The sequence below is a fragment of the Engraulis encrasicolus genome, chromosome 20, assembly GCF_034702125.1.
Source record: "Engraulis encrasicolus isolate BLACKSEA-1 chromosome 20, IST_EnEncr_1.0, whole genome shotgun sequence".
NCBI lineage: Eukaryota > Metazoa > Chordata > Actinopteri > Clupeiformes > Engraulidae > Engraulis > Engraulis encrasicolus.
The window spans coordinates 52461175-52489152 of record NC_085876.1 but is presented as its reverse complement, the minus strand read 5'-3'; the positions used below and the strand labels follow the sequence as shown (position 1 = coordinate 52489152).

Sequence of the window (27978 nt, the reverse complement as noted above, 5' to 3'; positions counted from 1 at the left end):
ACTACATTACACTACACTACATTACATTACACTACATTACACTACACTACATTACACTACACTACACTACATTACATTACACTACATTACATTACACTACATTACATTACATTACATTACATTACATTACATTACACTACATTACATTACACTACACTACACTACACTACATTACACTACATTACATTACATTACACTACATTACATTACATTACATTACACTACACTACACTACATTACATTACATTACATTACACTACATTACATTACACTACATTACATTACATTACACTACATTACACTGCATTACACTACATTACATTACATTACATTACACTACATTACACTGCATTACACTACATTACATTACACTACATTACACTACACTACATTACATTACACTACATTACATTACACTACATTGCATTACATTACATTACATTACATTACATTACACTACATTACATTACATTACACTATACAACATTACATTACACTACACTACACTACGTTACGCCATATTACAATACACTACACTACACTGCACTACATTACACTACATTACACTACACTACACTACACTACATTACACTACACTACACTACGTTACAGTACACTACATTATATTACAGTACATTGAATTGCATTACACTGCACTACACTACACTACATTACACTACATTACATTGCATTACATTACACTACATTACACTACATTACATTACACTACATTGTGGAGTGGTTACAGAACGCTGAGGAGGGTAATGGAACACTGGACATCTTTCATCTTCACAATCGTAGTTTACTATTGGTTGCATTGGCACTGCCCTTACAATTCGATTCAATTACGATTCAGGAGGTAACGATTCAATTCAAATCGATTCGGTCCGATTCTACGATATATTGTAATGCATTACATTTCTACTGACAGCAAGGCACATTTTTCCTCAGTCATGAGGCAATACAAGCAGTCAGATACTGAACATTTTATTGGCTGTTGTGTGCATAAGTCCTGACGTTTTCAATGCTTTGAAGTGCTTTAATTTAAAGTTAATTTGTTTCGGAATTCCCATGGAAGTAATTGAAAATATGCTGCATCTAAAAAAAAGAATAATAAAAAAAAGAAAATATGCTGTATCGATTATGGCATTTGCCAAATCGATTATTGAATTATCCCGCCCCACATTCTGATGCACTGACGAATCGATTATTGTTGACGACACGGTAACACTTCATTTTAGGGATACATCTATAAGCACTAATACATACAAAGTTAATGCCTGCATAAGTAACTTGTAAGGCATGTACTAAGCAAACGCTAAGGCCTACTAGGCCCTTACTAAGGTTAAATTGGTAACAAATCCCTTATTGAACAACTACATTTACAACTACATGCGCATGAACATTTGCAACCACATGCCTAACAAATGTTAGATTTTGCTTTGTACATGCCTTACAAGTTACTTATACAGACACATACTATGTATTAGTGCTAATAGATGTATCCCTAAAATACGTAAAGTGTTGTCGACGACGCTATAGTTTACCCACTCGGATGTGTGATCTCAGTGGAAATGTGTTACGGATTCATCTTTCTTTCTTTCTTTCTTTCTTTCTTTCTTTCTTTCCTTCTCTCTTTTGTTCTGTCTTTCTGTCTTTTTTTCTTTCTTGCTTTCTTTCTCTCTTTCTTTCCTCCCCGCTTTTCTGTCTGTCTCTCTTCTTTTCTTTCTGCAGAGTCTGAGTCTGAAGGAGAGGAGGACTAGCCGCAGGGATCATGTCCTCTTTGATGACCTTTAACCTGTGACCTGCAATGACCTGTTAGTCCCCGCTAGATATGAACACTGGATACCGAGTTATAACCCCCTAGATGTGCACCCTAGACACCGTGATTTAAAATGAATACCTACCAACCAGCCAAATGCTGCTGCTGTTTGGCTGTCTGTTTGGCTGGTAGAAAATACCAACTTACCTGGTACCCGGTACTAGCCACTTTGACCCATTAGTGAGTGTGCGTTTGAGTAACATGTACCAGCCATTTTGGTCGGTGATGAAAAAATAATAATTTAGGGCCCTGCTCCTACAGTATGTATTGGAACGGACGACCGAAGTCATATCACCGCTATGTCTAGCCACTGGTATATTGCTGCCATTCATCGGTGGAAATAGGCAATACGCACATTACTGGTGCAAGATGGAGGAGACACGCCAAACAGGCTAACCACGGCATCTAGCGTTCATATCTATGGTAGTCCCCCACAGAGTTGAGCGTTCATATCTATGGTAGTCCCCCACAGAGTTGCAATGTCCACCCCACACACCCCCACTCCACACCACACTATCACACACCCCCACTCCACCCCACACCACACCCCCACTCCACACCACACCACCTCTCTACTCCACACCACACTATCACACCCCCACTCCACACCACACCACCTCCACACCCCGTCCCGCACTGGTATAGATGTGAAGATAATGATCTAGAGATCTAGAACGCTGTCTACAGTTGTCTACATCCCTGTCGAGCCACACACAGCCCTCTAGATAAAGCCTCTACTGCGCCACCCAGTGGCCGTCGGTCGCCAGTGCTACTCAGGTTCAGCAGGATGCACAGGGCTCTCTCCTCTGCTAGAAGACCTCAACTTGACGGAACCGAAACGCACTTGTGTTTGAAACTTGGCAATGCTTTTTGTTCTCTTTTTAATGAAAAATAATAAAAATATATGTTTTGTATGTAACACTTCTCCTCACTGGCCTCCTGAGTGCTTATTTGACTGACTACCTTTATTTACACCAGGGGTGAGGAACAACACAACATCATTTTTATTTCCACTTTTAATTGTAAAAACTCTACAATAAATGCCGAATATTACAAAGACTAATAGTGTTGAAGTTAAACTAAGACAACCTACTGTGGTCCAAGGGATGTAATGCTTTTTTCATGTTATAACACTGCTAATTGAAGTAGCCTGCATTTCTATAAAACACAATTATTGTGCACTATTTGATCTTTTTACTATAAACCAAGGGTGGGGAACCTATGTTTCAAGGATCGTTTGGGGCCATTTTATCGGCCTCCGATATGGTCTCAATGTTATGCACCCTGAAATATGAAATTTTATAAAGGAATCTTAGAAAACACATTTACATTAAGGCAGGGGTCCCCAAACTAAGGCCCGGGGGCCGGATGCGGCCCGCCAAACCCCTTTGACCGGCCCTCCACCTCTCTGCAGCTCACAATTTGAACTGGCCCAAATAAGCAATCCTTACAGAAAAAAAATATTTTTAAAATATTTTATTTTGTTTATCAACAGGCCTTCCTACAGTTTCATTTTCACTAACCAAGTGTAAATCACCAGAAGTTTCTTGTCTTGATAGTTTCTCTCTCTGTAATATAATATCTCACTGTAATATAAACAGGCCTAGCATTGTATCACTCATAAACTGTCGATCACCATATTTTTCTAACCTTTCCTTGCTATTTTTACATGGTTATTAGAAATTAAAACGAATACCTGTGGTATTTCAAATTGAAAGACATGTGAAGTACTCACTTATTTTGCCACTTGTAATGCTGAACTATTTTGTGCTATAACTTATGGCTATAACAGGCAGTGGCCTAGTATAAAGCCCACATGATTGATTCCGGCCCCTGATCACCGTCAGGAACGATAATGTGGCCCAAAAAAGTTTGGGGACCCCTGCATTAAGTTATATTCAGGGCACCTAGAGAAAGTGGGGTCTGTTTTTAAGGTGATTGCCTTCAATATAGCCCTTAAGTTCAGGGGGAAATCATGGGTTCTGTTCATAGTACGGCCCTCTGAGGACCCCTTGAAGTGGACCCACGAATGAAAAAAGGTTCCCCACCCCTGTACACTAACACTGTAGACCAGTGGTTCCCAACCTATGGGCCTGGGCCCACTGGTGGGCCCTGAAGGTATTCCAAGTGGACCTTGAAATCATTTTCCAAAAATAATAATCATATTTTGGTGTGTGTTGCTGTTGATTTATTTGAGTTTTATTCTTAATTGGGTCAGAGGTGGGCCCCGAACATTTTTGACAATTTCAAGTGGGCCCCAAGTTGAGAAAGGTTGAGAACCTGTAGCCCACTGACGTATACCTGTATAGCGTTCTTCTATTGTAATCCATTCAACTATTTCGAAGCATCCGAGATTGATCTGCGAGGATTCTCCTGCCCTAAATGTCCGCATTCATTCCTTAGCAATGCTGAGAACGACTGCTGATAGGACCGTGGTTGCGTTTGACTGTCAATCAAAAGAATTCTAGCTGTCAATCAAGTCAACTAATAATGTTCATTGGCCATTTAAACAATTTCTCTCTGAAAAAAGGGTCAGCTCAAAAAAATAATATTTGGCTTATTTGAAAAGGACAGGAAACTACCATTTGCACGAAACAGAGTAGACGCGGCAAGAATTGCCGAGGAGATGCATTATTTCAAGTCTCCCATAGAGATTAATGGGTCCCACCTGACCATAGAATGGCCTCTGGGCTAGTGTTCTCTATCATTCTGTGGTAGCCAGTGTTCTCTTCTATGCAGTGGTGTCAGAGAGAGTAGAGAGAGAGAGGTTCCATTGGCCCATTGTTTCCTGGTTCTATTATTGGGGGGGAAATCCCCCTTTAGGCAGACCTTGGCAGACCTGAGGACTGTTCTATTCAATGCTAGGAGCATTATGACACGCCCTTTAGGCAGACCGGAACCTGGTCATGTTAGGTGCCCATAGAAACCCATTACATTGGCATATCTCTATATATTTAAAGAATCTCTGATGTTGTCCTGGGGTGGAAGCACAAGTACGAGGGATGTAACTTGGGCAACTTGACAGACTGGTGAGGAAAGCTGGCTCTGTTGTGGGAGAAGAGCTTGAGAACTTCACTTCAGTGTCAGATAGTAAAAGTTCTCAGGAAACTGCTCACCATCTTGGACAATAAGGTGCACCCACTCTACGGGTACATTCCAATATGCAACCTCACCTTACCTCCTCCACTTGTGCTCGTGGCCTCACATTTTGCTGATGCCCCGCCTCCGTGGTATTTTTTTTTAAGAATTTCCTCTTGGGGATAAACCAAGTTTAATCTAATCTAATGTATAATCTATTCAGAAGCTAATCAATTGACCTGTGCCACTTATTCCAAATAAATAAATACATACAGACTGGTGAGGAAAGCTGACAAATAAGGCAATTGGACAATTGTTGGGTGATGTAGTAAAAGCAAGGCCAGGTCTTTTGGATTATTGAATGTGTGGATTATGGATTGTGAACAATACGCCCAGATTAAGTCAAGTCAACTTTATTGTCAAAAATCTATGGAACAGGGTTAGCACAGAAGTTTGAAGTGGCATTTAAACACACACACACACACACACACACACACACACACACACACACACACACACACACACACACACACACACACACATGTGCAGAAGAAAAACATACTGATGTACAATAAATGTACAATAAACACACACACACACAGAGACACACACACTGTGCAATAAGAGGACAAGCATATTGATGGGCAATAAATAGACACACGTGTAGTAGAGAGTATGAGTGGTCGTGTAGATAGTGTCTTATAGATCTGTGGAGGGTACATCACTGCTACTGCCTATACAGTATGAATGGTTTTGGCCTTAGGTGAGAATCTAAGGCTCCATCTGAAAAACAAAGGCCGACCTATATTGTGCGTAAATGGCAGATGGAAGATTCCACTGACTAGCATTAACTTATCAATTTAGAAAAATATTAATTATATTACATAATTTATTTATCAGCCACGATTCCGCGGCACCCGTGAGGGGGGCCCGTTGAGAAACACTGCTTTAGCCTACTAGGGGTAAAGTGTGACTCCAAGGCCCGTGTATAGGGGGCCCACACACGGCCCAGTTTATGAAGATATAGCCTATTGGCCTTTGTATGACCAGTGCATGTAAAGAAATTGACAATAAAACCAACTTGACAACTTGACTATGGCTGGGGGGGTCCATTGGAGTGGAATGTACATACTTGCCAAAAATGTGCTTCTAACGCCTCTGGCCTTTGGCCTAGGCCTACTACATCAGTCATAAATCAACTATGAACTTTTAAGTTCTGATACAAAGGGATTTTCGCATCCAGCTCACAAGATGGCGATGTGAATGGGAAAGTTGCGCACCCAGACTCTACCAGGCAGCGAGCAGCGTAGGCCGAGGCGAGACGAGGCGCGCGGCGCCATATGTTTCCTGCCCCCTGATTGGTGGTGCGGCTCGGAGGAGTTGGCGCGAACGTGCACGCTGGAGAGGCGAGACAAAGAGCATCCTGCGCATTTTAATGTTATTTATTGATTAGCGGATCACTCTACTTTTGCTCCCCGGTGATTACGCGACCATGGCGGATAAAGAAGGTAAGTTTAAGCGATACGTATTTCAGCCAATTTCTACATAAAACGTATTTTGTGAGTGTTGACGATGAGGCTCCTCCAAAATTACAGAGACGCGATGAGGCTGCTGCGGACTCCATGTCGCTTTACTACGCAGGCCGAATCGCGCCACATTGTTAATAAGCTGACTGGATACAATGTTTTGCTTTTCACTTTGTTTCTATGTGTACACCTGCAAGTGTTGCAACTTCTTACAATGCTGTAACTGGTTTGACGTTTTGTGAAGAGTTTCCGCTTCTTCATTCAAGTTGTTTATTGTCATTAGCTTTTGCTTAGCTTGTTAGCTAGCCTTGTTGAGTCTCTTTGGCTGGAAATGAATGAAACTATGTAGCCAGCCAGCTAGCTTTCAAAGCCGAGTAGCATTGTTGGGAGTCACGTTTTACAGAGCTGCTGGAAGATGTGTGCATTTGGTGTTTGCTAACCTGCCGGTTTTCTACGTTACATGTGGTTTTACTAAAGTAAAGTGAAGAATGTAAACTCCATGAAGCGTCCTCAGTCTGTGCAGGCTAACTCTCTTTAGCTAGCGGCGTCTTGCTAATGCCGGTCACAAAACCTCAAATAATGATGCCCTGATAAGTGGTATTGAGCAATACACGCAGTCGAAGTGTTCACTGTCAATTCACTTGTCATTTGATGAGAGCCGCCACCTGAAAGGTAGAACTAAACTGGACATTTGTTTGGGAGTCACGGCCCGGTGACTGTAGTCAGTGCGTAGTAGGCTAGTAGGTTTTCTGGTTGAACCAACACCCACCGCACCGCATTACATTTACAATGGTTGTTTTGTGTGTGTGTTTTTTTTAACAGCTGCATTCGATGATGCGGTTGAGGAGAGGGTGATTAACGAGGAGTATAAGATTTGGAAGAAGAACACCCCGTTCCTCTACGACCTGGTCATGACCCACGCACTAGAGTGGCCGAGTTTGACGGCGCAGTGGCTTCCGGATGTCACACGGTAAGCTAAGCACCGGCAAGAAGCAACAACTTGTCACATCTCCCGCCTGTCCGCTGACCCTCCAATCATAGGCCACCAAGTCCAGGGCAGGAAAAAAATGATGAATTTCATAAATGCAAAACGGTGTACATCCAATTTTGGGGAAATTCTCATTTTTGTATAGGACATTGCATTGCAAAATGCATTTTATATGTAGTATGAAAACAACCATGTTCTCAAAATAATTGAATAGCAAGAATTCACACACAGATTATGGGACTTCTGAATCTGAGCAGTCATTTCTAATGATAAAATGCTGGATACACCGTTTTCCAACGAAACTCTTCAAATAAGCTTGACATCAGTGTGTATGTGTGTGTTCGCTTGTTATGGCTTTTTTGAGGAAATACCTTTTAGAGAATAAATCAAAAGATATGTTTAAATGGTGTGGTGTGCTTGAGTCGAGATAAGAGTTGATTGCAGTGTGTGTGTGTGTGTGTGTGTGTAGGTTTTGGCTTGGAAAGTGGTGGGGACATTAATACTAATAGATATGTATGTATACTTTTGCATTGTATTTGTGTAAAATGGTGAGGACAAGCAAGGTTGGATGGACATGTCCCCACCATCCACACCTAAAATTATGCCCATATATGTGTGTGTGTTGTAAACAGACCCGAGGGTAAGGACTACAGTTTGCTTGAGTCGAAATTAGAGTTGATTGCAATCCTTGCTGTGTGTGTGTGTGTGTGTGTGTGTGTGTGTGTTGTGAACAGGCCGGAGGGTAAGGACTACAGTGTGCATCGGCTGGTCTTGGGAACACACACCTCCGACGAGCAGAACCACCTGGTGATCGCCAGCGTGCAGCTGCCCAACGACGACGCCCAGTTCGACGCCTCGCACTACGACAGCGAGAAAGGCGGTAAGGGGACACACAAGCACACACACACACACACAGACAGCACACACACACACACACACAGTCGCGCAGACAATGCACGCACGCACGACAACGCCTAGTTCGACACCTCACAGTACCACAGCGAGAAAGGCGGTAAGGCCACACACACACACACTGTATTAGGTTCGACGTCTCGCACTACGACAGTGAGAAAGCCGCTAATGGGACACACACATACTCACGCGCGCTCAGACCACACACACACACACACACACGTGTAACAATGACATTTGGGTCAGTCTGTGCCTCCCGGTACAATAACAAGGGGGCAGCTGTGGCCTAGTGTTCAACTCCCTTGAAAACATCCTAGCAAATTTGGCACAATACACTTGAAATTTTGAATGGCAGTGAATGGACGAGTCTAGCCATTTCAAGGGGTGTTCGTTTGATCCACACACACACACACACACACACACACACACACACCTGTCTGCACCAGCTAGGTAGCTGGCGGCTAACTGGTCTCATAGAACTCAATGTTAATTGTTAGCTTGGAGGTAAAATTTGCACTGCCATACCCAGAGAACGGTTGAAAGTACAGGAGAACGGTAAAACTCAATAATTTAACTCAAGGAGAGGTGTAAAATAAGCTTATTTCCAAAAATGGGACCGTATCACTTTAACTCTTAGCTAGTTTACTCTTGCCCTCTTTTACCACTGAACCAGCTTTTTAGTGTAGGACCCCTGTGTGTGTTCATATGTGCATTCTTCTTAATATGTGCACTTTTGTGTGTATATGCCAGATTTGTGTGTGTGTGTGTGTGTGTGTGTGTTGTTTTAAAGAGTATGTATTCACTGTGCGTACAACGTTTTTGTGTTGATGTTAATGTTCTCTTCTCTTCTCTCCTTTGTTTGTGTTTGTGTGTGTGTGTAGAGTATGGACGCTCCGTGACCGGAAGCAACACTGAAATTGACATAAGATAAAAAGGTAAATTCTCTTGTGTGCATGTGTGTGTTGAATGAATTTCTCTGCTTGCTTCGTTGTGTGTGTTTTGTGTGTGTGTGCGCATGTGTGTGTGTGTGTGTGCGTCTGTGTGCGTATGTGTGTGTAGAGTTCGGAGGCTTTGGTTCGGTGAGCGGTAAGATCGAGATTGAGATCAAGATAAACCACGAGGGCGAGGTGAACCGTGCGCGCTACATGCCCCAGAACCCCTGTATCATAGCAACCAAGACGCCCTCCAGTGACGTGCTCGTCTTCGACTACACCAAACACCCCTCCAAACCTGGTACGTACACACACACACACACACACACTCATCTTCGACTACACCGAACACCCATTCAAACCCGGTAGGCAACGAAGATGCTCCTGGTACGAGCAGATGCACACCAAAACACACTTCCAAGCCCAGTATGTAACACATACACACACACTACACCAAAAACCCGGTCCAAACTCGCATGCAAACACACACTTAAGGCCGATTCATAATTGGCGTAACTGGCGCTAACCTCATTCATACCCCCCTCGCGACGATGGCGTGCACTCAAAATGACGTCACACGCCCCTCCGCAAGCTGCCGCGACGCGAGCTCGTGCACCCCACATTTTTTGTAACTTTTGTAACCAGCGACCATGCAGGTAGGCAGACAAAGCAGGAGTTGCGAAGAGAGGCTACAGCTACTGTAGGCTACTACAGAATGGACCCTGCATCATTTTGAGGATAATAAAATGTCCTAGAGAGTTATTTTATCTTCTCCCTTAAATGTTGTTCAGTGAAACAATTGTTTAGCCTATTGTTCAGAAGCACGTTGTGTTTGGCGATCTATTTATAAATTCTGCAGCCAGAACAATACTCTCACATGGTCTTGGAATGATCTGGCAATGTAGGCTACAACAAAAATCTATGTTTGATTGTGGTAAGTCATAGGTCAGACGTTCAGTAGCCCTACAGCAGCCGTGTTTGGCTTTCTATTTTTATACATCTGTAGAACTCACGCTGCGAGTTGCAACGGCTGCTGCCGTTTCTCTCATGAACAGCAGAGGGCACACTTCCGAAAATGCAAGCAAAAGCCTGTAAATTGCGCTTTTGACTATGAATGGTCTGCCACATTTTAATGGGCCAAATGCGCCAAATTGCGCACGTTAAGTATGCAGAGCCCTTTAGTAGACTGGCAATACTCTGATCATGCCGTGTGTGTGTGGCTCTGTGTCAGACCCATCTGGTGAGTGCTGTCCTGACTATATTTTTACTGTGTGTGTGTGTGTGTGTGTGTGTGTAGACCCTACTGGCGAGTGCTGTCCTGACCATATTCTAACTGTGTGTGTGTATGTGTGTCTAGACCCAAGTGGCGAGTGCTGTCCTGACCTGCGTCTCCGTGGCCACCAGAAGGAAGGTTATGGGCTGTCCTGGAACCCCAACCTCAGCGGCTGCCTGCTCAGCGCCTCCGACGACCACGTAAGTCATGCGCACGCACGCACACACACACACACACACACACACACACACACACACACACACACATACACACACACGTAGAGCTGCCTGCTCAGCGCCTCCGACGACATGCACTCGGACACACACACACACACTCGCGACCAGATACGTCTCTCTCACACACACATACACACTCGCGACCACATACGTCTCTCACACACACACACACACACACACACACACGCCTGCCTTTTCAGTGCCTCTGACGGCCATGTAAGTCTTGACATTAGCACCTGCCAACCTTTTTCAGACCAAGAGGGAACTACGCTGCCTGGTAGCGGAGGTAGAAGACGAAGTTTCGTTTTGAATTCACTTTATTCGCTCTGGACGCCACATTGACATGTTTGATTTAGCTAATCACTTAACGGCTCTGGCTTGACGGCCTGGTACATTTGGAGGTATGAACGTTCCAATTGGTTTTCGCTGAACCGCGTCTTGGCTCATTATCATAAGATTAGCTGACTTTTTGTCGGTCAGACCCGGGTTCGATTCCTGGTCCGGGTCCTTTGCCGGTCCTTCCTCATCGCTCTCTCCCAGCTCACTTCCTGTCTCTCCTCCACTATCCTGTCTCACAAAAAAAACAAAGGCTAAAAAGCCCCAAAAACATGTTTTAAAAATAAATAAATAAACATTCCTTTCTCTCTGTAGACCATTTGCCTGTGGGACATCAGCCCTTTATCGTGCTATGAAATATGGCGTATAATATATTATATAATATTCCCTTTTTTATCTATATATATATTCCCTTTTCTCTGTGTAGACCATTTGCCTGTGGGACATCAGTACGGTCCCCAAGGAGGGCCATGTAATATGGCGTATAATATATTATATAATATTCCCTTTTTTATCTATATATATATATATATATATATATCTCCATTCTAGACCATTTGCCTGTGGGACATCAGTACGGTCCCCAAGGAGGGCAAGGTGGTGGACGCCAAGACCATCTTCACATATTATATAATATATATATTATATCTCCATTCTAGACCATTTGCCTGTGGGACATCAGTACGGTCCCCAAGGAGGGCAAGGTGGTGGACGCCAAGACCATCTTCACATATTATATATAATATATATATTATATCTCCATTATAGACCATCTGCCTGTGGGACATCAGTACGGTGCCCAAGGAGGGCAAGGTGGTGGACGCCAAGACCATCTTCACATATTATATATAATATATATATTATATCTCCATTATAGACCATTTGCCTGTGGGACATCAGTACGGTCCCCAAGGAGGGCAAGGTGGTGGACGCCAAGACCATCTTCACATATTATATAATATATATATATATATCTCCATTCTAGACCATTTGCCTGTGGGACATCAGTACGGTCCCCAAGGAGGGCAAGGTGGTGGACGCCAAGACCATCTTCACGGGACACACGGCCGTGGTCGAGGACGTCTCATGGCACCTGCTGCACGAGTCGCTCTTCGGATCCGTCGCCGACGACCAGAAACTCATGATGTAGGTCTCACCGTGTGTGTGTGTGTGTGTGCGTGTGTGCGTGTGCGTGTGCGTGTGTGTGTGTGTGTGTGTGTGTGTGTGTCTTGCTGATGTATATTGGGTCAGCCGTGGCCTAGTGGATAGAGAGTTGATTTTTCCATCTGGAGGTTGCAGGTTCGAATCCCCCTGACCTCTCCCTACATCTCCATGGCTGAAGTGCCCTTGAGCAAGGCACCTAACCCCACACTGCTCCAGGGGCTATAACCAATACCCTGAAAAATATTAGTTGTAAGTCGCTTTGAACAAATGAAAGCGTCAGCTAAGTGAAATGTAATGTAATATTTTGTGTTTTGCTGATGTATATTTTATTGTGTGTTAATGTATCCGTCTTATGTGTTGTTGTTAATGTATCTGTCTTGTGTGTTGTTGTTGTTAACGTGTGTGTGTGTCGTTGTGTCCTCAGCTGGGATACGCGGTCCAACAACACGTCTAAGCCGAGCCACGCTGTCGACGCCCACACAGCGGAGGTCAACTGCCTGTCCTTCAACCCCTACAGCGAGTTCATCCTGGCCACCGGCTCCGCAGACAAGGTCAGACCGCACCGCCGACACCTTTAAACAGGGAGAGGGGTCAAAGGTCAACTGCCAAACGACCTTCAGACAGAGGGGCAAAAAATGGGGATATGGGAATAAAAAATGGGAATATCCTTTGTTACCTCTGTTCATTCACCTATAGGCCTATTTCTAAATCCAGACCTTAGATCCCAAATTACCTTATCTAACACAAGCCAATGGACTAATCTTGGTATAGTACAATTTAAAGATATGTTACATATGGATCTTAAGATTAAATCATTCATGGATTTAAAGCTACAGTTTGAGATACCAGATAAGCTATTCTTTAAGTACTTACAACTAAGAAGTCTTATCACAACATTTATGAAAGAAAGACAATTGATGTTTGACTTATTGGAAATAGAGGAGTTGTTATTTTCTTCAGAAACTTTAAAAGGGAAAATAAGTATATTTTACAACCTTATGACAAAAGAAGGCCCATCATCATTTGTGGGGTTGAGAAAGATATGGGAGAATGATATAGGGAAAATATTTGATGATAATGCATGGTTAAATATTTGTAATAATATTCATTTCCCCTTTACTAGTAATAAAATTAAAGAAGCAAATTTCAAATTTATCTACAAAACCTACTTAACCCCTTCAAAAATGCACAAAATATCAAAAGACATCTCAGCGAAGTGTCAAAGATATAATGAGACCGAAGGGACGTTCACACATATGTTTTGGGATTGTAGCCTGTTAAAAAACTTCTGGGGCTCAATCCATTCATTTATTGAAGTAGTCTTAGATAGACAGTTCGAACCTACCAGTAGTCTATATTTACTTAATGATACAAAGGCCTTAGTCCTAGACCAGTCTAAAAGAAGAATATTCATTTTGATTACTTATTTTGCTAAGAAATGTATACTTTTATTTTGGAAGAATGCACTACCCCCATCTTTTAAGACTTTTGTGGACCAAATATCTTCTTTCTTGCCTTTAGAGAAAATGACCTTGGAGAAACATAACAAAGGCCATCTATTTGATGAGCTCTGGTGTCCTATAATTTCTGGTTTGACCAATTTGAACAGGTAGATTCTAAGCCTTGACAGGTATTCCACATTCAAATAAATAAAAAGGGGAATAAAAAGATTTAACAGACAGAGGGGCAAAGGTCAACTTCCAAATGATTGGGAGATATGGGGCACCTAAGTCACGCCCTCTACTTCCTGGTTCATGGGGCAGAAAATAGTTACTGGGCTTGAAATGAGTGGTTTTTCGACACCAATCCAAACCTTGGACCTCCACTTATGCACCACAAGTCCACCACGACCAAGTCCACCACTTAGCTACTGTCTGCCCCATGAACCAGGAAGTAGAGGGCGTGACTTAGGTGCCCCATTCTTACAGGAGTGCACGGGATGGGATTTGTTTTGTTTAGTTTTTTTTTTTACTCCAGCTCGGGATGGGAGGGGATGGGATTTTTCTTCTGGGGCCGGGATGGGACGGGAGTGAGAATCCACTGTCATGCTCTAGTCCTGCAGTTACCCAACTTTTTCAGAAGGGAACCCCTTTTGGACTTAAAATGATACTGACCCATTTTTGGAAATAATAACAATAATGTAACTCTCCTTGAGATAAATGATTGGGTTTTACCTTTCTCCTGTACTTTCAACCGTTCTCTGAGTATGGCAAATTAATGGCAATAGTATGGCAGAACAANTTTTACCTCCATGCTAGCAGTTAACATTGAGTCCTATGAGACCAGCTGGCGGCTAACTGGTCTCATGGGACTCAATGTAAACTGCTAGTACAGGGGAATGGTAAAACCCTACTATTTAACTCAAGGGAAGTAAAATAGGCTTATTTCCAAAAATGGGACCGTATCACTTAAAGAATATTATTGCGACCCAAATCAAGGTCCCACCTTAAAAGGTTTTGAACTTTTTAAAAAATGTATTGATGTGACCAAATGTATTTATTGTATTTATTTAATTACGTTATTGTTGATTTCTAAGTGTATTTTGTTACCTGTACTGGCCATGAAAAAGCCACAGCTGCTTTATTGGCCATAAATGTAAACAAAGTGTTGTTTCTCCTCCTGACCAGACGGTGGCGCTGTGGGACCTGCGTAACCTGAAGCTGAAGCTGCACTCCTTCGAGTCGCACAAGGACGAGATCTTCCAGGTACGCTGACCCGGCAACACACACGCGCACGCACACACACACACGCACACACACACACACACACACACACACACACACGGACACACACACACACACACGGACACACACACACACAGGCATCAAATCGACCAGGAATTCTTGATTTCCCTTGAGCGAGCGAGTGGTTCCATATGTGCTGCCATTACTGGGTGACTTGGCTAAGGGTGCATTCCAATATGCAGACTACCATCCTCCACTTGTGCTTGTGGCCTCGCATGTTGCTGACAAGACGCCCCGCCTCCGTGGAGAAAACAAAAGTTTTCCCGCTGTCAGCCTATAGCCACAACAATTTTTGGGGGACTGTTCTTCATTCCCCATCCCGATTGAAAATGAGAATGATATTAGAATTGTGCTTTTGCAAGATATTGAATTAATTTTCTGTTGTCAGTGACGTCATCATGAGGTCACAAGCAGGCAAGTGAACAAGGGAGGACGGAGGTCTGCATATTGGAATGCATCCAAGGGCAAACAAGGTGTCAGTTGAAACTCGATCTCTGCTGAAGTGGGCGTGGTCTATGATGATTGGCATCGACAGCTGCCAATGAGAATTGAGAATGTCACGCAGCAGCCAATGAGAATTGAGAATGTCACGCAGCTGCCAATGAGAATTGAGAATGTCACGCAGCAGATGGGGAGTGCAATTGGTCCAGTGCCAACTAGGCCATAGCACTGATAGACACAGACACACACACACACAGACACACACACACACACACACACACACTATACAGCTCCAGGCCACTTTATTGGAATAGCATGAAAAAGTTGTCATGGATTATAGATTAATTTCCCAGATTTTGAACTATTCCAATTGGGGAATTCACATTATTAGAATATTGAAATAAAATCACCATTTTCTTCAGCAAAATTCGGGTCACATCAAATGAGTTGAAATTTGATACTTACTACATAACATGTCAATATTCAATACTTGGTTAGGACTGCCATGATGCGTTTAACATTTAAGTCAATGGCAGTGGCAATGCATGGGAATTATGGCAGCCCAGATATCCTTGATTTTTTGCTGTCAGCTGTTCTTGTTTGTTGACCTGGTGACCCACACCACTCTTCAATATACCCTGTCGATTTCCATGCCACGTTTTGGTGGTATGGACATTCTAACGCACCAGAAATAAAACCCCATTGAAAATGAATTAACTTACGGTCATCAGTGACGTCATCATGAGGTCAGAAGCAGGCAAGGGAGGACGGGAGTTTGTATATTGAAATCCACGGAGTGCGTTTCCTAAGTGTGTGTTCCTGCGGGACTCACTAATTTGACGCCCTTTCGGTACTTACGCCTTATGTCATACGACCCAAACCCTAACCTTAACCCTAAACCTAGCCCTTAATTGCTTGTTTGAAATGTTTAATTACCATGTGATGGTACCGAAAGGGCGTCAAACTAGTGGGTCCCGTGTTTGCTGCCGTCTAGTGAGTGCGTTTGTGTGTGTGTTTTTTGCGGTGTACTGAGTGTGTTTCCTCAGTGTGTGGTGTTGCGGTGTACTCAGTGTGTTTGTCTGTGTGTTGCAGGTCCAGTGGTCCCCCCATAACGAGACCATCTTGGCCTCCAGTGGAACAGACAGAAGACTCAACGTCTGGGACCTCAGGTATGCCCCCCACCCCCCTTATTTCCCCAACGTCTGGGACCTCAGGTATGCCCCCCCCCCACCCCCCTTATTTCCCCAACGTCTGGGACCTCAGGTATGCCCCCCACCCCCCTTATTTCCCCAACGTCTGGGACCTCAGGTATGCCCCCCACCCCCCCCCCCCCCCACCCCCCTTATTTCCCCAACGTCTGGGACCTCAGGTATGCCCCCCAAAGCCCCCCCCCCCCCCCCCCCCCCCCTTATTTCCCCAACGTCTGGGACCTCAGGTATGCCCCCCCCCCCCCCCCTTATTTCCCCAACGTCTGGGACCTCAGGTATGCCCCCCACCCCCCTTATTTCCCCAACGTCTGGGACCTCAGGTATTGCCAACACATATACACACGCGCACACACACACCCTTTATCTCCCCAACAACTGTGACCCCTCCCCCCCTTTTCCTTTTTTTCGTTTTTTTCATTTTGGCATTGAGTGGAAGGGTGCGTGCGCGCGCGTTAGGGTGCATCAGTTGCGCCCTATGAAAAGATATTGCCTTGGCCCTATAGTAAAAATGTTCTACACCCAGTAAAAACACACTGTGTAAAATATTTTGAAATTTGGATGAAGTCTACCGGGGCCACCAGCCCCATGAAAATACAAAATAATGGTGATAGTGAGAATCTTGGAATAGAAATGGACATTTTGCTGCATAAAGCTACCCAATAAAAAATATATTGTCTCAGCTCTGTGATAAAAATGTTCTATGCACAGTAAAATCACTCTGTGTAAAATATTTTGAAATTTGGATGAAGTCTACCGGGGCCACCAGCCCCATGAAAATAGAAAATAATGGTGATAGTCAAAATCTTGGATAGAAACAGGGCTGGACTGGCCATCTGGCATGGCGGGCATTTCCCGGTGAGCCCTGCACCCTCGTGGGCCCCATTTTTTTTTTACATTACTGAAAATAGGGGCCCATGAGGGTGCGGGGCCCACCGGTGAGTCAGTTCTCCGGCACTAATAATAATGAGGGGGGCCCCTTACAATCCAAAAGTGCCCGGGCCCTATTTATCGCCCAGTCCAGCCCTGAATAGAAATGGACATTTTGCTGCATATTGTCTCAGCTGTGTGATAAAAAAAATGTTCTATGCACAGTAAAATCACTCTGTGGAAATTGTGCTCTACTGGGTCCACCAGGCCCATGAAAATACAAAACAATGGTGATAGTGATGGGCAACCTGGATTCCAAAGTCCAGTGCCACATATTCCAAATATAGCCAATATAATTAACCGGCTGACCCACTGCCAGTATCAAGCAAGAGATTGCGAAGTTGTATGACTTTTGTGTGCTTCACCTGTGGGCCTACAGGATTGTACAGGTAGATGTTAATACCTGGTGGAGCATCTGTACTAAAGCTGTGAATGCTCCTTGGAATGACCTGTGTTTTTTAAGAAATCCCTGCAGTAGTTCAATAGAGCACATACAATGCAACTGTATGTGATGTTGGAAAGAGTGGCTTCCCAAAACCTGTACTTAAGTGGCTTCTAGGTATGTCATGGGTATCACCAGGTCCAGAGTCCATTGCCAAGGGCCTCTCAGGTAAGTTATGGTACTTATCTGATGGAGTAAAGTGAAATACTACCACAGGCGATGGGATAAAGAAGTAATGGCACTCTTCAATACAGTTGTATTGACTGCTTTGTAGCCTAGGCATTCCAAGGAACATTCACAGCTTTAGTACAGATGTTCCTCCATGAATTGTAGGCCCACAGGTGAAACACACAAATATAACAGTCATGCAGCTTTGCAATCTCTTGCTTGATACTAGCAGTGGTCCAAGGCAGCAAGGAATTGATGTTGTGTTGCAAAAGAGCAAATTTGCCTAAATATAGCAGTTTGACCATCAGTCTGTCCTGAGCCTGAAGTCTGTGTAAGTGGATCGACTGAATACACAACCTGCTTAGATATTCCTTCTGTTTGTGCTCCCAATACAGGTGATCTCACTACCTCATTACCTCATCAACCTGGCTTAAAGGAAAACGTCGGAAATTTTCAATTTTCCTATTTTTGATGACACATGTCCCCTAAAATCGATTTCTCATCTTTTTTACATTTTTAACCCGTAGCCTTGCACTCCCATATATTTTTTTTACAACTAGCCATGGGCGCAGCCATTTTCAGCAGAATATTACGTCAGAAAGAAAATTGTATTTGTGCAGCGGATCATTCTACTTAGTTCTAGAACAGTGGCGGAAGGCTAGGGAATGATTTGGGTGAAGACGCAGCGCTGTCACAAAGCGCTAGCAGTCCAACATAATTTATCCTCTGATATGAATCCTAATATCAACTTTATAATAAATTGCAGCCCATTGCTGGTTTGTAAGCCTATGCTATGAATGTTGTGACTTTCCCCCCCTAACTTCTGCACGCTGGTAGGCCTTGTTGTCACGGCAGTAAGCAGTCAAATATTTAGCGACACAAAGGGATGAATCGGACGGCAGTCCGAATAAAGCAGTAGTAACAATTCTGGAGATATGTTTGTGAAACATAGCCCTACACTATGTCCAACAAGTTGGCTTAACGCCGTCTGTCAAGTCTGCTGGCTAACCAGCAACATCTCAACATACTAGCATTACACGATTTGCAGCAGTCTATACCAACCTTATCCTGTCGCTAAAAAAGGGGGGTTAAACTGTATTTCGTAGGCTAATGAAAATATGCGGTCTCTTTCTAACCAAGATACGGGCGATTTACAATGCCATTCCGAGATGGGATCACCACCATCCCGGTTTTATGACCCATGTTTTAAATTTGTTTTCTATCTTCCTGACAGCCATCTCATTCAGTTTTAAAACTATATGCAAAATGCAACTATTTTTTACTCGTCTGTATGCTCGAACATAGGCACAATTTACGCTCACGTTGGAAATTATGACCAGCTGGTGCAACCCACTGCAGAAGTCTGGGTACTCTGGGTACAGTCTGAAAATATGGACGTTGTGGCGCATCATTTACAGATGCTGCGTTGTCCAACGAAGCGAAAACTACCCCACTTCATTCTCACTGAAATGAAGTTGATAAGCAACATAACAACGTGCAGTCTTTTAGACGCACACGAAAAGCTCATGACAAGCACAAGGCAAACTTTGTTCTGTTACCAATTTATTTACCGCAACCTCTGGTCTCATGAGCGGATCCAAGACTGTTTCCAAAAGTACACACATTCTAACAACTAAGCTTACACAAAAACGTGCCGTGTCGGCAAGCTTCAATTGAGGGGTTTTGGGAAGAAATGAACTCTTTCACGAGGGTTGTTATTAGGGAAAAGAACAACGTTCAGTTACCATTATAAATATGCTCGCCAGTGGTTTACGCCGATCCCATCCTCTAGCAACTACTAGAGCATAATTAGGCTAGTCTATGAATTATGGCATAGCCTAGGTTAGCCAACTCTGATGGTAAGATGATGCTTTGTTTGTCCTTATGACTAAATGCACGGACGGCATTGCATCAACGTGCCACGCTCAGATAATTCATGACACGACTTCCAGAGCCCAATTTCACAAATAATGAATATAATTATGCTACTACTAGGTTAAAATACTTTGTCTATGTATTACTATATTACTAAATACTTGTCTTTGACCAGTGATTTCATTTTGGCTGTAGGCAACTAGCCTATAATTTGCCAGCCACTGACATTTCAGGAGCACGTTACAGTGCCATCGTAAGTTTGCAACACATCGCAACATGCAAGTTTGCAACATTTTCTTTCGAGGAAAAAAAATATCCTGCTCCCCACAAGCTGTCATTATTTTGAGAGCATGCAAAGCCATCACCGGAGTTTCGCTAACAAGCTAGCCAAAGCCCATCTACTGCACAAGATATGTCAGATTATTACAGACTGACAATACATTTGTCAGTAACGTAGGCAACCAGTTTGTTCACAATAATTTTCCCAGCGATTGCTATTTTGAAGGTCCACAGTCACAGTGATAAGTCTGATTCCTTCACAGTAAACGGTAAACAACCAAAGTTGCCTATCTCATCCAAACGTCCAAACTGTCCATAGCGTACGAGGATCCTGTCTTGTTTAAAACATATCCTCAGTCAGCTATCTCCGGGTCCGAGTCAGAACAATAAAGTTCGCTATTTGCTATAAAGTCGCTCCTTTCCATTTCTGTAAATAAACAAGCTGTCAAGTGAAGGGGTCTTCCGCACGAGCGGTCAAATCCATGGGGTCAAGTGGGGGTCACCAGAGAAATTACAAGATGAGAAGCATCATTCCCTGTAGCCAATAAGCTTTGCAGTTCCGGAAGGGTGCCCACCGGGGGGCGAACGCGGGCAAGTGAAAAGCGAATACAGCACCATTGACACCCATTCATTTGGCTGCGAGCGCCATCTAGCTGCAATAGAACGTGACCACCAGTGAGTGAACCTTCACTTCCGCGTTTTCTTTCTTACGTCATGGCCCTGTTGCCTGAGTGAACATGGCGGCGCCCGGGGAGGGAGAGCCAGAGCGGTAACTTGAATTTCAAATTCGTGTGTGTTACTATTTCGGGCTGACACATGTACTCAAGGTGAGAAATCGATTTTGGGGAACATGTACCAAGGAAAATATAGCAAATTTGAAACTTTCTGACGTTTTGCTTTAAGTGGTAATTAGGCTCAGCTGGTTCATTATATTGGCTGGGGCAAATGTGTCACGCGGTTTGTCCACCTCTGTTTTAAGACAATGGCAAACCTAGATTCAAAAGCTACAATCCAGTGCCACAGATTTCAAATTACCTGGTTTTACCTGTCCAATTGCCCTAACTGGAAAGGTAAAACTAGGTATGTCATTTGGAATATGTGGCACTGGACTTCTGCTTTGGAATCCAGGTTGCCCATCACCATCACCATTATTTTGTATTTTCATGGGCCTGGTGGACCCGGTAGAATTCATCTAAATTTCAACATATTTTACACAGAGTGATTTTACTGTGCATAGAACATTTTTATCATAGAGCTGAGACAATATGTTTTTTATTGGGTAGCTTTATGCAGCAAAATGTCCATTTCTATTCCAAGATTCTGACTATCACCATTATTTTGTATTTTCATGGGGCTGGTGGCCCCGGTAGACTTCATCCAAATTTCAAAATATTTTACACAGTGTGTTTCTACTGGGTGTAGAACATTTTTACTATAGGGCAAAGGCAATATCTTTTCATAGGGGGCATCTGATGCACCCTAGCGCGCGTGCCTCGATGTGCGCCGCATCAAGTGAAGGGAACTGCACAGTTTGTTTCTCACATTCTTGTTTGTTTTCGGTAAAATTGTGTCACATCTAATGAATGGGAATGTACGCAGCTTATTATGATTTTCCACTAATTAATAGTTTTTTTGTGTGTTTGTATTTGCAGTAAAATTGGCGAGGAGCAGTCTCCTGAAGACGCAGAGGACGGACCCCCTGAACTGCTGGTGAGTGCTCACCTCACACGCACACACACACACACACTCTCGATTCAGATGCAGAGAATACAGTCTCTATGTGCTAAGTGCCTTGTCTGTCCCTCTCACACTGTTTGCTAAGTCTTTTGTGTGCCTCTCTTCAGTTCATCCACGGCGGCCACACAGCCAAGATCTCCGACTTCTCCTGGAACCCTAACGAGCCCTGGGTCATCTGCTCCGTCTCCGAAGACAACATCATGCAAGTCTGGCAAATGGTAAGTAGAATACACACACACACACACTGAAGTCAACATCATGCAAGTCTGTAGGGCTGGGTATCGCAGCCATGTTCCCTTTATCGATTCGATTTTGATTCTTAGGGCTTTGAATCGATTAATCACGATTCAATTCGATTTGATTCATTCCGAATCGATTCAATCCGTTCCCTTCTTGGTGCAAGGATTTCCCCCAAAAGATGCTGTTGCCTATTTTTATATAAAAATGTCAAAGGGCTGTGGCTTGACAGTGTTAACAGATTGCTAATTTGTAATAAGTAGGCCTAGGCCTAATTGACTAATACCTACTGGGTATTTTCCATAGACCTAAATTAAACAAAAAGAAAAAAAATCAATTTTGTGTCCTGTGAATCGATTATGTGAATTTTAGATTAAATCAATCGATTATCGACTAAATCGATTATTTTACCCAGCCCTACAAGTCTGCCAAATGCACTACTCTACACACATTACCCACTGCACACTCGCATAGCTCTGGAACCCCTGAACTGAAATCAACTCCATCTAGTGGTGTCAACAGTAATGCAGTGCAGTGCCAATGCACACCGCTAACTCCATCTCCTCCTCCTCCTCCTTCTCTTTCCTCCTCCTCCTCTTCTTTCCTCTTCCTCCTTCTCTTTCCCCCTCCTCCTCTTCTTTCCTCCTCCTCTTTCCTCCTCCTCCTCTTCTTTCCTAATCCTCCTCTTCTTTCCTCTTCCTCCTCCTCTTTCCTCCTCCTCCTCCTCCTCCTCTTCTTTCTTACTCTCTTCCTGAACTAACTTTATCTCCTCTCTCTCCTCCTCCTCCTCCTCCTCCTCCTCCTCTCCTCTTTCTTCTCGTCCTGAACTAACTTTATCTCCTCCTCCTCTTTCCTCTTCACTCCTCCATCTCTTCTTTTCTCTCCTCCTCCATCTCCTCGTTCCTCTCCTCCTCCTCCTGCTCTTATTTCTCCTCCTCCTCCTCCTCTTCTTTCCTCTTCCTCCTCTTCTTTCCTCCTCCTCCTTCTCCATCTCCTCTTTCCTCTCCTCCTGAACTAACTCCATCTCTTCTTTCCTCTCCTCCTCTCTTCTTTCCTCTCCTCCTCCTCCTCCTCCTCTCCTCTTTCTTCTCGTCCTGAACTAACTTTATCTCCTCCTCCTCCTCCTCCTTCACTTCCTCTTTCCTCTCCTCCTCCTTCTCTCTCCCCTCCTCCTCCTCCTCCCCTCCTTCACTTACTCTTTCCTCTCCACCTCCTTCTACATCTCTTATTTCCTCTTCACTCCTCCTCCTCTTTCCTCCTCCTCCTCCTCCTTCTCTTTCCTCCTCCTCCTCTTCTTTCCTCCTCCTCTCTTCTCCATCTCCTCTCTCTTCTCTCCTCCTTCTCCTCTTTCTTCTCCTCCTCCATCTCCTCTCTCTTCTCTCCTCCTCCTCTACTAAACTAACTCCTCCTCCTCTCTTCTCTTCTCTCCTCCTCCTCCAGGCTGAGAACATCTATAATGATGAGGACCCCGAGGGGGCAGCGGATGCTGAGGTGCAGGGCTGAAGAACCTTCTAGAACATTTACAGCCCCCGTCCCCGCCCCCTCCCCTTCCCCTGCATAACCCCCCCCCCCCCCCCCCCCCCCCCCCCTCATGACGCCCCACCCATCGCATCAAACATCCGCCCCATCCCCCACCCCCCAGGCCCCACCCATCGCATCGAACCCCAGCCCCATCCCCACATCTCATGGTCCCGGACCTCCCAACAGGCTGGTAGGCTTGAATGCCCCCCGGCACTACTCGACCCCCCCAACCCCCAGGAGGGACAAGAGGGTCCCTTGGAGAGCTCACTGAATATGGCAGTCAAACCCCAGAATGCACCAATTGTTTTTTTATGACCTTTAAAACATGATAATAATAATAATAATAATAAAGTATTTTTCTAAAATCAATTGGTCGTCCTCAACCCCTCCCCAACCCCCTCCTGAAGTGGACGTGGTTGCATGAGATACTAGATCGTATACCCGGATGGTTAGTTTGTTGGTGTGTGTTGCAGTCCGTGTGTGTGAGATGGAGGTCCCGACCCGAGCTCCTCCTGCTCAGCCAAACATCTTCTTGTAGAGCAAGATACTGCAGCCCGTGCACTTCCTGGATCCGTGTGATGTCGGGTGAACGCCCTTTTAGGAGAACTTTGGTTAGGAGACCTTTTGGAGACTGAAGGTTGAGAATAAATGGAGTCCCCTTAGCGCTGTAGATGGCGGTAACATACATCTTATGCAAGCCGTCACCAAACACCACAGAAAGAGAAGAAGAAGGTGGATGGGACAACACTCCCTCCCCCCCTTAGGAGACCAAACTTGAGCATGGGTTGGGCGGAGCGGAGTTTAGAGTATCTTGCTCTACTGGAAGATGTTTGGCTCAGCTTTTAGAGACAGGGCTGGACTTGGGGAGAAATGGGGCCCGGGCACTTTTGGCTTAAAGGGGCCCCTCATAATTAGCGGCGCAGAACTGAATCACCCGGTGGGCCCTGCACCCTCGTGGGACCCTCTTTTCAGATATTTGGTAGAGAAGAAAAAAAAAGAAAAATTATGAAAATAGGGGCCCACGGGTGCAGGGCCCATGGGGGAATGCCTGTTATGCCAGATGGCCGGTCCAGCCCTGTGTGCAGAGGCTACCTGGTGGGTGGTGATTGTTTGGACATGGCAAGTGAACCCCCTCCTTCCTCTATTTCATAACTATCTCTCTCCCTCTCTCTTTCTCTTTCTCTCTCTCGCTCTATCTCTCTCCCTCTCTCTCTCTACCTCTATCTCTCGCTCTATCTCTTTCTCTTTCTCTCTCTCTTCATTCTCTCACTTAGACCACCAGCATCTATCTCTCTCTCTCTCTCTCTCTCTCTCTCTCTCTCTCGACTTTTCTACTGGTTTATTATTGTCTTTTTAATATTGTAATACACTTGTGACATTTTTTTCTGTGTTGACCTCTTTGTCGCTGTCCAGTCAGTTGTACATTATGAATAAATTGTTTTCATTGAGAATTGGTGTGGTGATGATTGACAAGGAATTCTCTCTCTCTCTCTCTCTCTCTCTCTCTCTCTCTCTCTCTCTCTCTCTCTCTCTCTCTCTCTCTCCTCCTCTCTTCTCTCTCTCTCTCTCTCTCCTCCTCTCTCTCTCTCTCTCTCTCTCTCTCTCTCTCTCTCTCTCTCTCTCTCCTGTCCTCTGTGTTAGTGCCCATAAATTACTTAAGTGCTTTTTGTTTCCATGGTGTAGGCCTATGTTTATATCTTCTGGTACAGAGAATCCTGATTTACAGGTAGATCTAACCAACAAAGCCAAAGAAAATGCACCCAGCAGAGAGAGATGGGATGGCAGACCCCTCGGAAGTGAGCAATAGTGTCTGAGACCTTTATTAACGTGTTCACTTGAGTACGGTTGGCTTTTGGTTCACTTAAAGGGACACTGTGCAGGAAATGGTCAAAAAAGGTACTGCAACTATGCTGCTCATTGAAACTGGGCTGCCTATTGCCAAATTCGATCTTTACATGAAAGTTTACTTAGTAATAAACAAATATTTTCTAGTATGGTCCAAGTAGAGTCATTTTGCAGCTAAAAATGGCTATTTTTGGAAATTCAAAATGGTGGACCATGGAGAAGATCCCTTTTTTCATGTATGAAAAGTGCAATTTCTCCAGTCATAATGAATACTTAGAATTTGATGGTTGTGGTAAGTATTCATGAAAAAGGCAATATTAGTGAATGGGCAGCATGAATTCTGGAAATAAACAACTAAACATCTCACACAGTGTCCCTTTAAAGAGGACTAGGTGTGAAAATACCCTTAGTACAGGCCCTTGCTCCTGATCAAGTGCTTGAAGTGGAAAAAATAGGTGCAGGAACCCTAATAATCCGAAATTACCAAGAAGTGCAGGAACCCTGATTATCTGACAGTCTCATCAGTACACGTTTTTGTAGGCCTATTACTTGCACGCATTTTGACACGTCTCCCTGGGCCGTGGACAACCTACCCCTTTGTCCCCCCCCCTGTCAGCTTGTGTGTGTGTGTGTGTATCAGAAATGCGCACTTAGCCAGCCTCCATCAGTCTCGTCTTGTGTTTACATCTGCTTTAGGCCCATATATGTCCGTGAAGTCTCCTCCTGCTCCGCTGAGATGAAGGCAGAGGAGGCGGACTCCATTAGGCAAACCAAGGCAATTGCCTCGGGCCCCGATAGGCTCCATAGGGGGCCCCAACTGTCAAACCAGTTGCGGTGAACACACACACTAAATAAAATAAGTTTGATCTTAATTTGTCACTTGTGTGAAGGGACTGCAGATGGAAATTAGCTATATAGCTATAATCTGGCACAAGCCATCTTTTTACTTCTGTAATCAATGTGTATTGTGCATCGTCCCTGTTTAACTAAACTAAATGAACTAAACTAATCCAAGATAATATATCAGACAAAACACTAAAATAGCACCAAAACATAGAATGCTATTATGTGTATATAATGACTTTTGAGGGCCCCATGTGTATATTTTGCCTGGGGCCCCAAAATGGCTAGATCCTCCCCTGGATGAAGGCACACACACACAGGAGGCCGTTAACGGCGGTGTTCAAAGTCAATGCTTTATTATTACTCACAGACACTCACTCACTCGGATGAGGTGTGCATTCTAGAATGAGCTCAGATGAGCTCTGTGTTCCAGAATGCTCGGTGACAGAACTACATAATCAGCCACTCGGGGTCCTAAACAGTTGGTGGTGCTGCAGGCAGCACTGCACGTCTGTGTTTAGATCAGTGTTGCCAGATGTTGTGCGATAATTATCGTATTTGTAACATAATTGTGTCCATTTTGTCCTCTGTACGATCAAAAAAACCACGATGAAGCATCATTTCAGAGTTGTCATTCAGTTCATTTAGATGCCTTGAAACAACAATTTGGGTCTTGTACGAATATTTCCTCCCAAAAAAAACAAAAAACAAAAATGAACCTTTTGAGGTTTTAGTACGATAATTCATTATTTTCCATCTGGCAACACAGGTCTGTGTTTACATTTACCGTACCACACACAAGCACACTTACAGTAAAAGATTTAAAGGGAACTTGCTTGTTTAAGGAGCAGAACACTAACCGCATGAATAGACCAGGCGCGATGCGATTCAAGCGACAGAGTGCAGCAGCAAGCGATACGAGCGATTGAGGAGACTAGAGTATGTTTGTACAGGCAGAAGGCAAAGCATCCAAACATTCCCATTGGCTGTGGCCACTGACTTCTATACAGTCATTGGCTGTCGCCGCTTGTCACCGAAACGCGTCATAGAAAGTTGAAAGGATTTCAACTTCAAACTGTCGCTCTCGTCGCGTGAATCGCCTCTAGTCTCCAGAATCGTTTTTGTTGCGCGACTCAATACAAAGCCAATTACTTCCATCGCTCGCCTCGCTCAAGTCGCGCTTGATCTATTTGTGCAGTAACGCAGCTCTCTCTAATGGCAGGACAACAAAAGGAGCTCCTAGACTTGGCAACCCACTTCTTACTAAATCTCACACACAAAATCTTATAAAATCTTATAATATTTATTACAAAGCGGTATTACAATGCAGCAGTGCCATATGGCCTAATACCTCACTGGTTCAATTCCACACACTATTTACACTCTCACAATCAAACATGTCAGTAACAATATTAGTAGTCGTCTTAAATGCTTCTCTGCTAAT

At 44.1% G+C, this 27978-nt stretch overlaps 2 protein-coding genes across 2 annotated transcripts in view; both read left to right on the top strand.

The window, feature by feature from the left end:
* bzw2 (basic leucine zipper and W2 domains 2) overlaps positions 1–2015 on the top strand; it is a 33536-nt gene extending 31521 nt beyond the window's left edge. Inside the window, exon 13 of the mRNA XM_063185005.1 lies at positions 1735–2015. Coding sequence (XP_063041075.1) covers positions 1735–1763 — 29 coding nt within the window. The 3' untranslated portion in view covers positions 1764–2015. The remainder of the gene's footprint in view (positions 1–1734) is intronic.
* Positions 2016–6247: 4232 nt separating this feature from the next.
* rbbp4 (retinoblastoma binding protein 4) lies at positions 6248–23880 on the top strand. The gene is made up of 12 exons (XM_063185004.1): positions 6248–6408; positions 7249–7396; positions 8149–8294; positions 9386–9559; positions 10616–10731; positions 12089–12249; positions 12692–12818; positions 14895–14972; positions 16545–16621; positions 22004–22061; positions 22196–22306; positions 23766–23880. Exons 1-12 carry the CDS (start codon positions 6393–6395, stop codon positions 23826–23828), a joined length of 1275 nt encoding a protein of 424 aa, XP_063041074.1. The 5' UTR covers positions 6248–6392; the 3' UTR covers positions 23829–23880.
* The last annotated feature ends 4098 nt before the right edge of the window (positions 23881–27978 follow it).

Bases quoted from the DNA above. Each gene is read 5' to 3' on its own strand.
- rbbp4 (XM_063185004.1), top strand. The intron at 9,560-10,615 runs GTACGTACACAC...ATGTGTGTCTAG, and splicing joins CAAACACCCCTCCAAACCTG to ACCCAAGTGGCGAGTGCTGT. The intron at 10,732-12,088 runs GTAAGTCATGCG...TCTCCATTCTAG, and splicing joins TCAGCGCCTCCGACGACCAC to ACCATTTGCCTGTGGGACAT.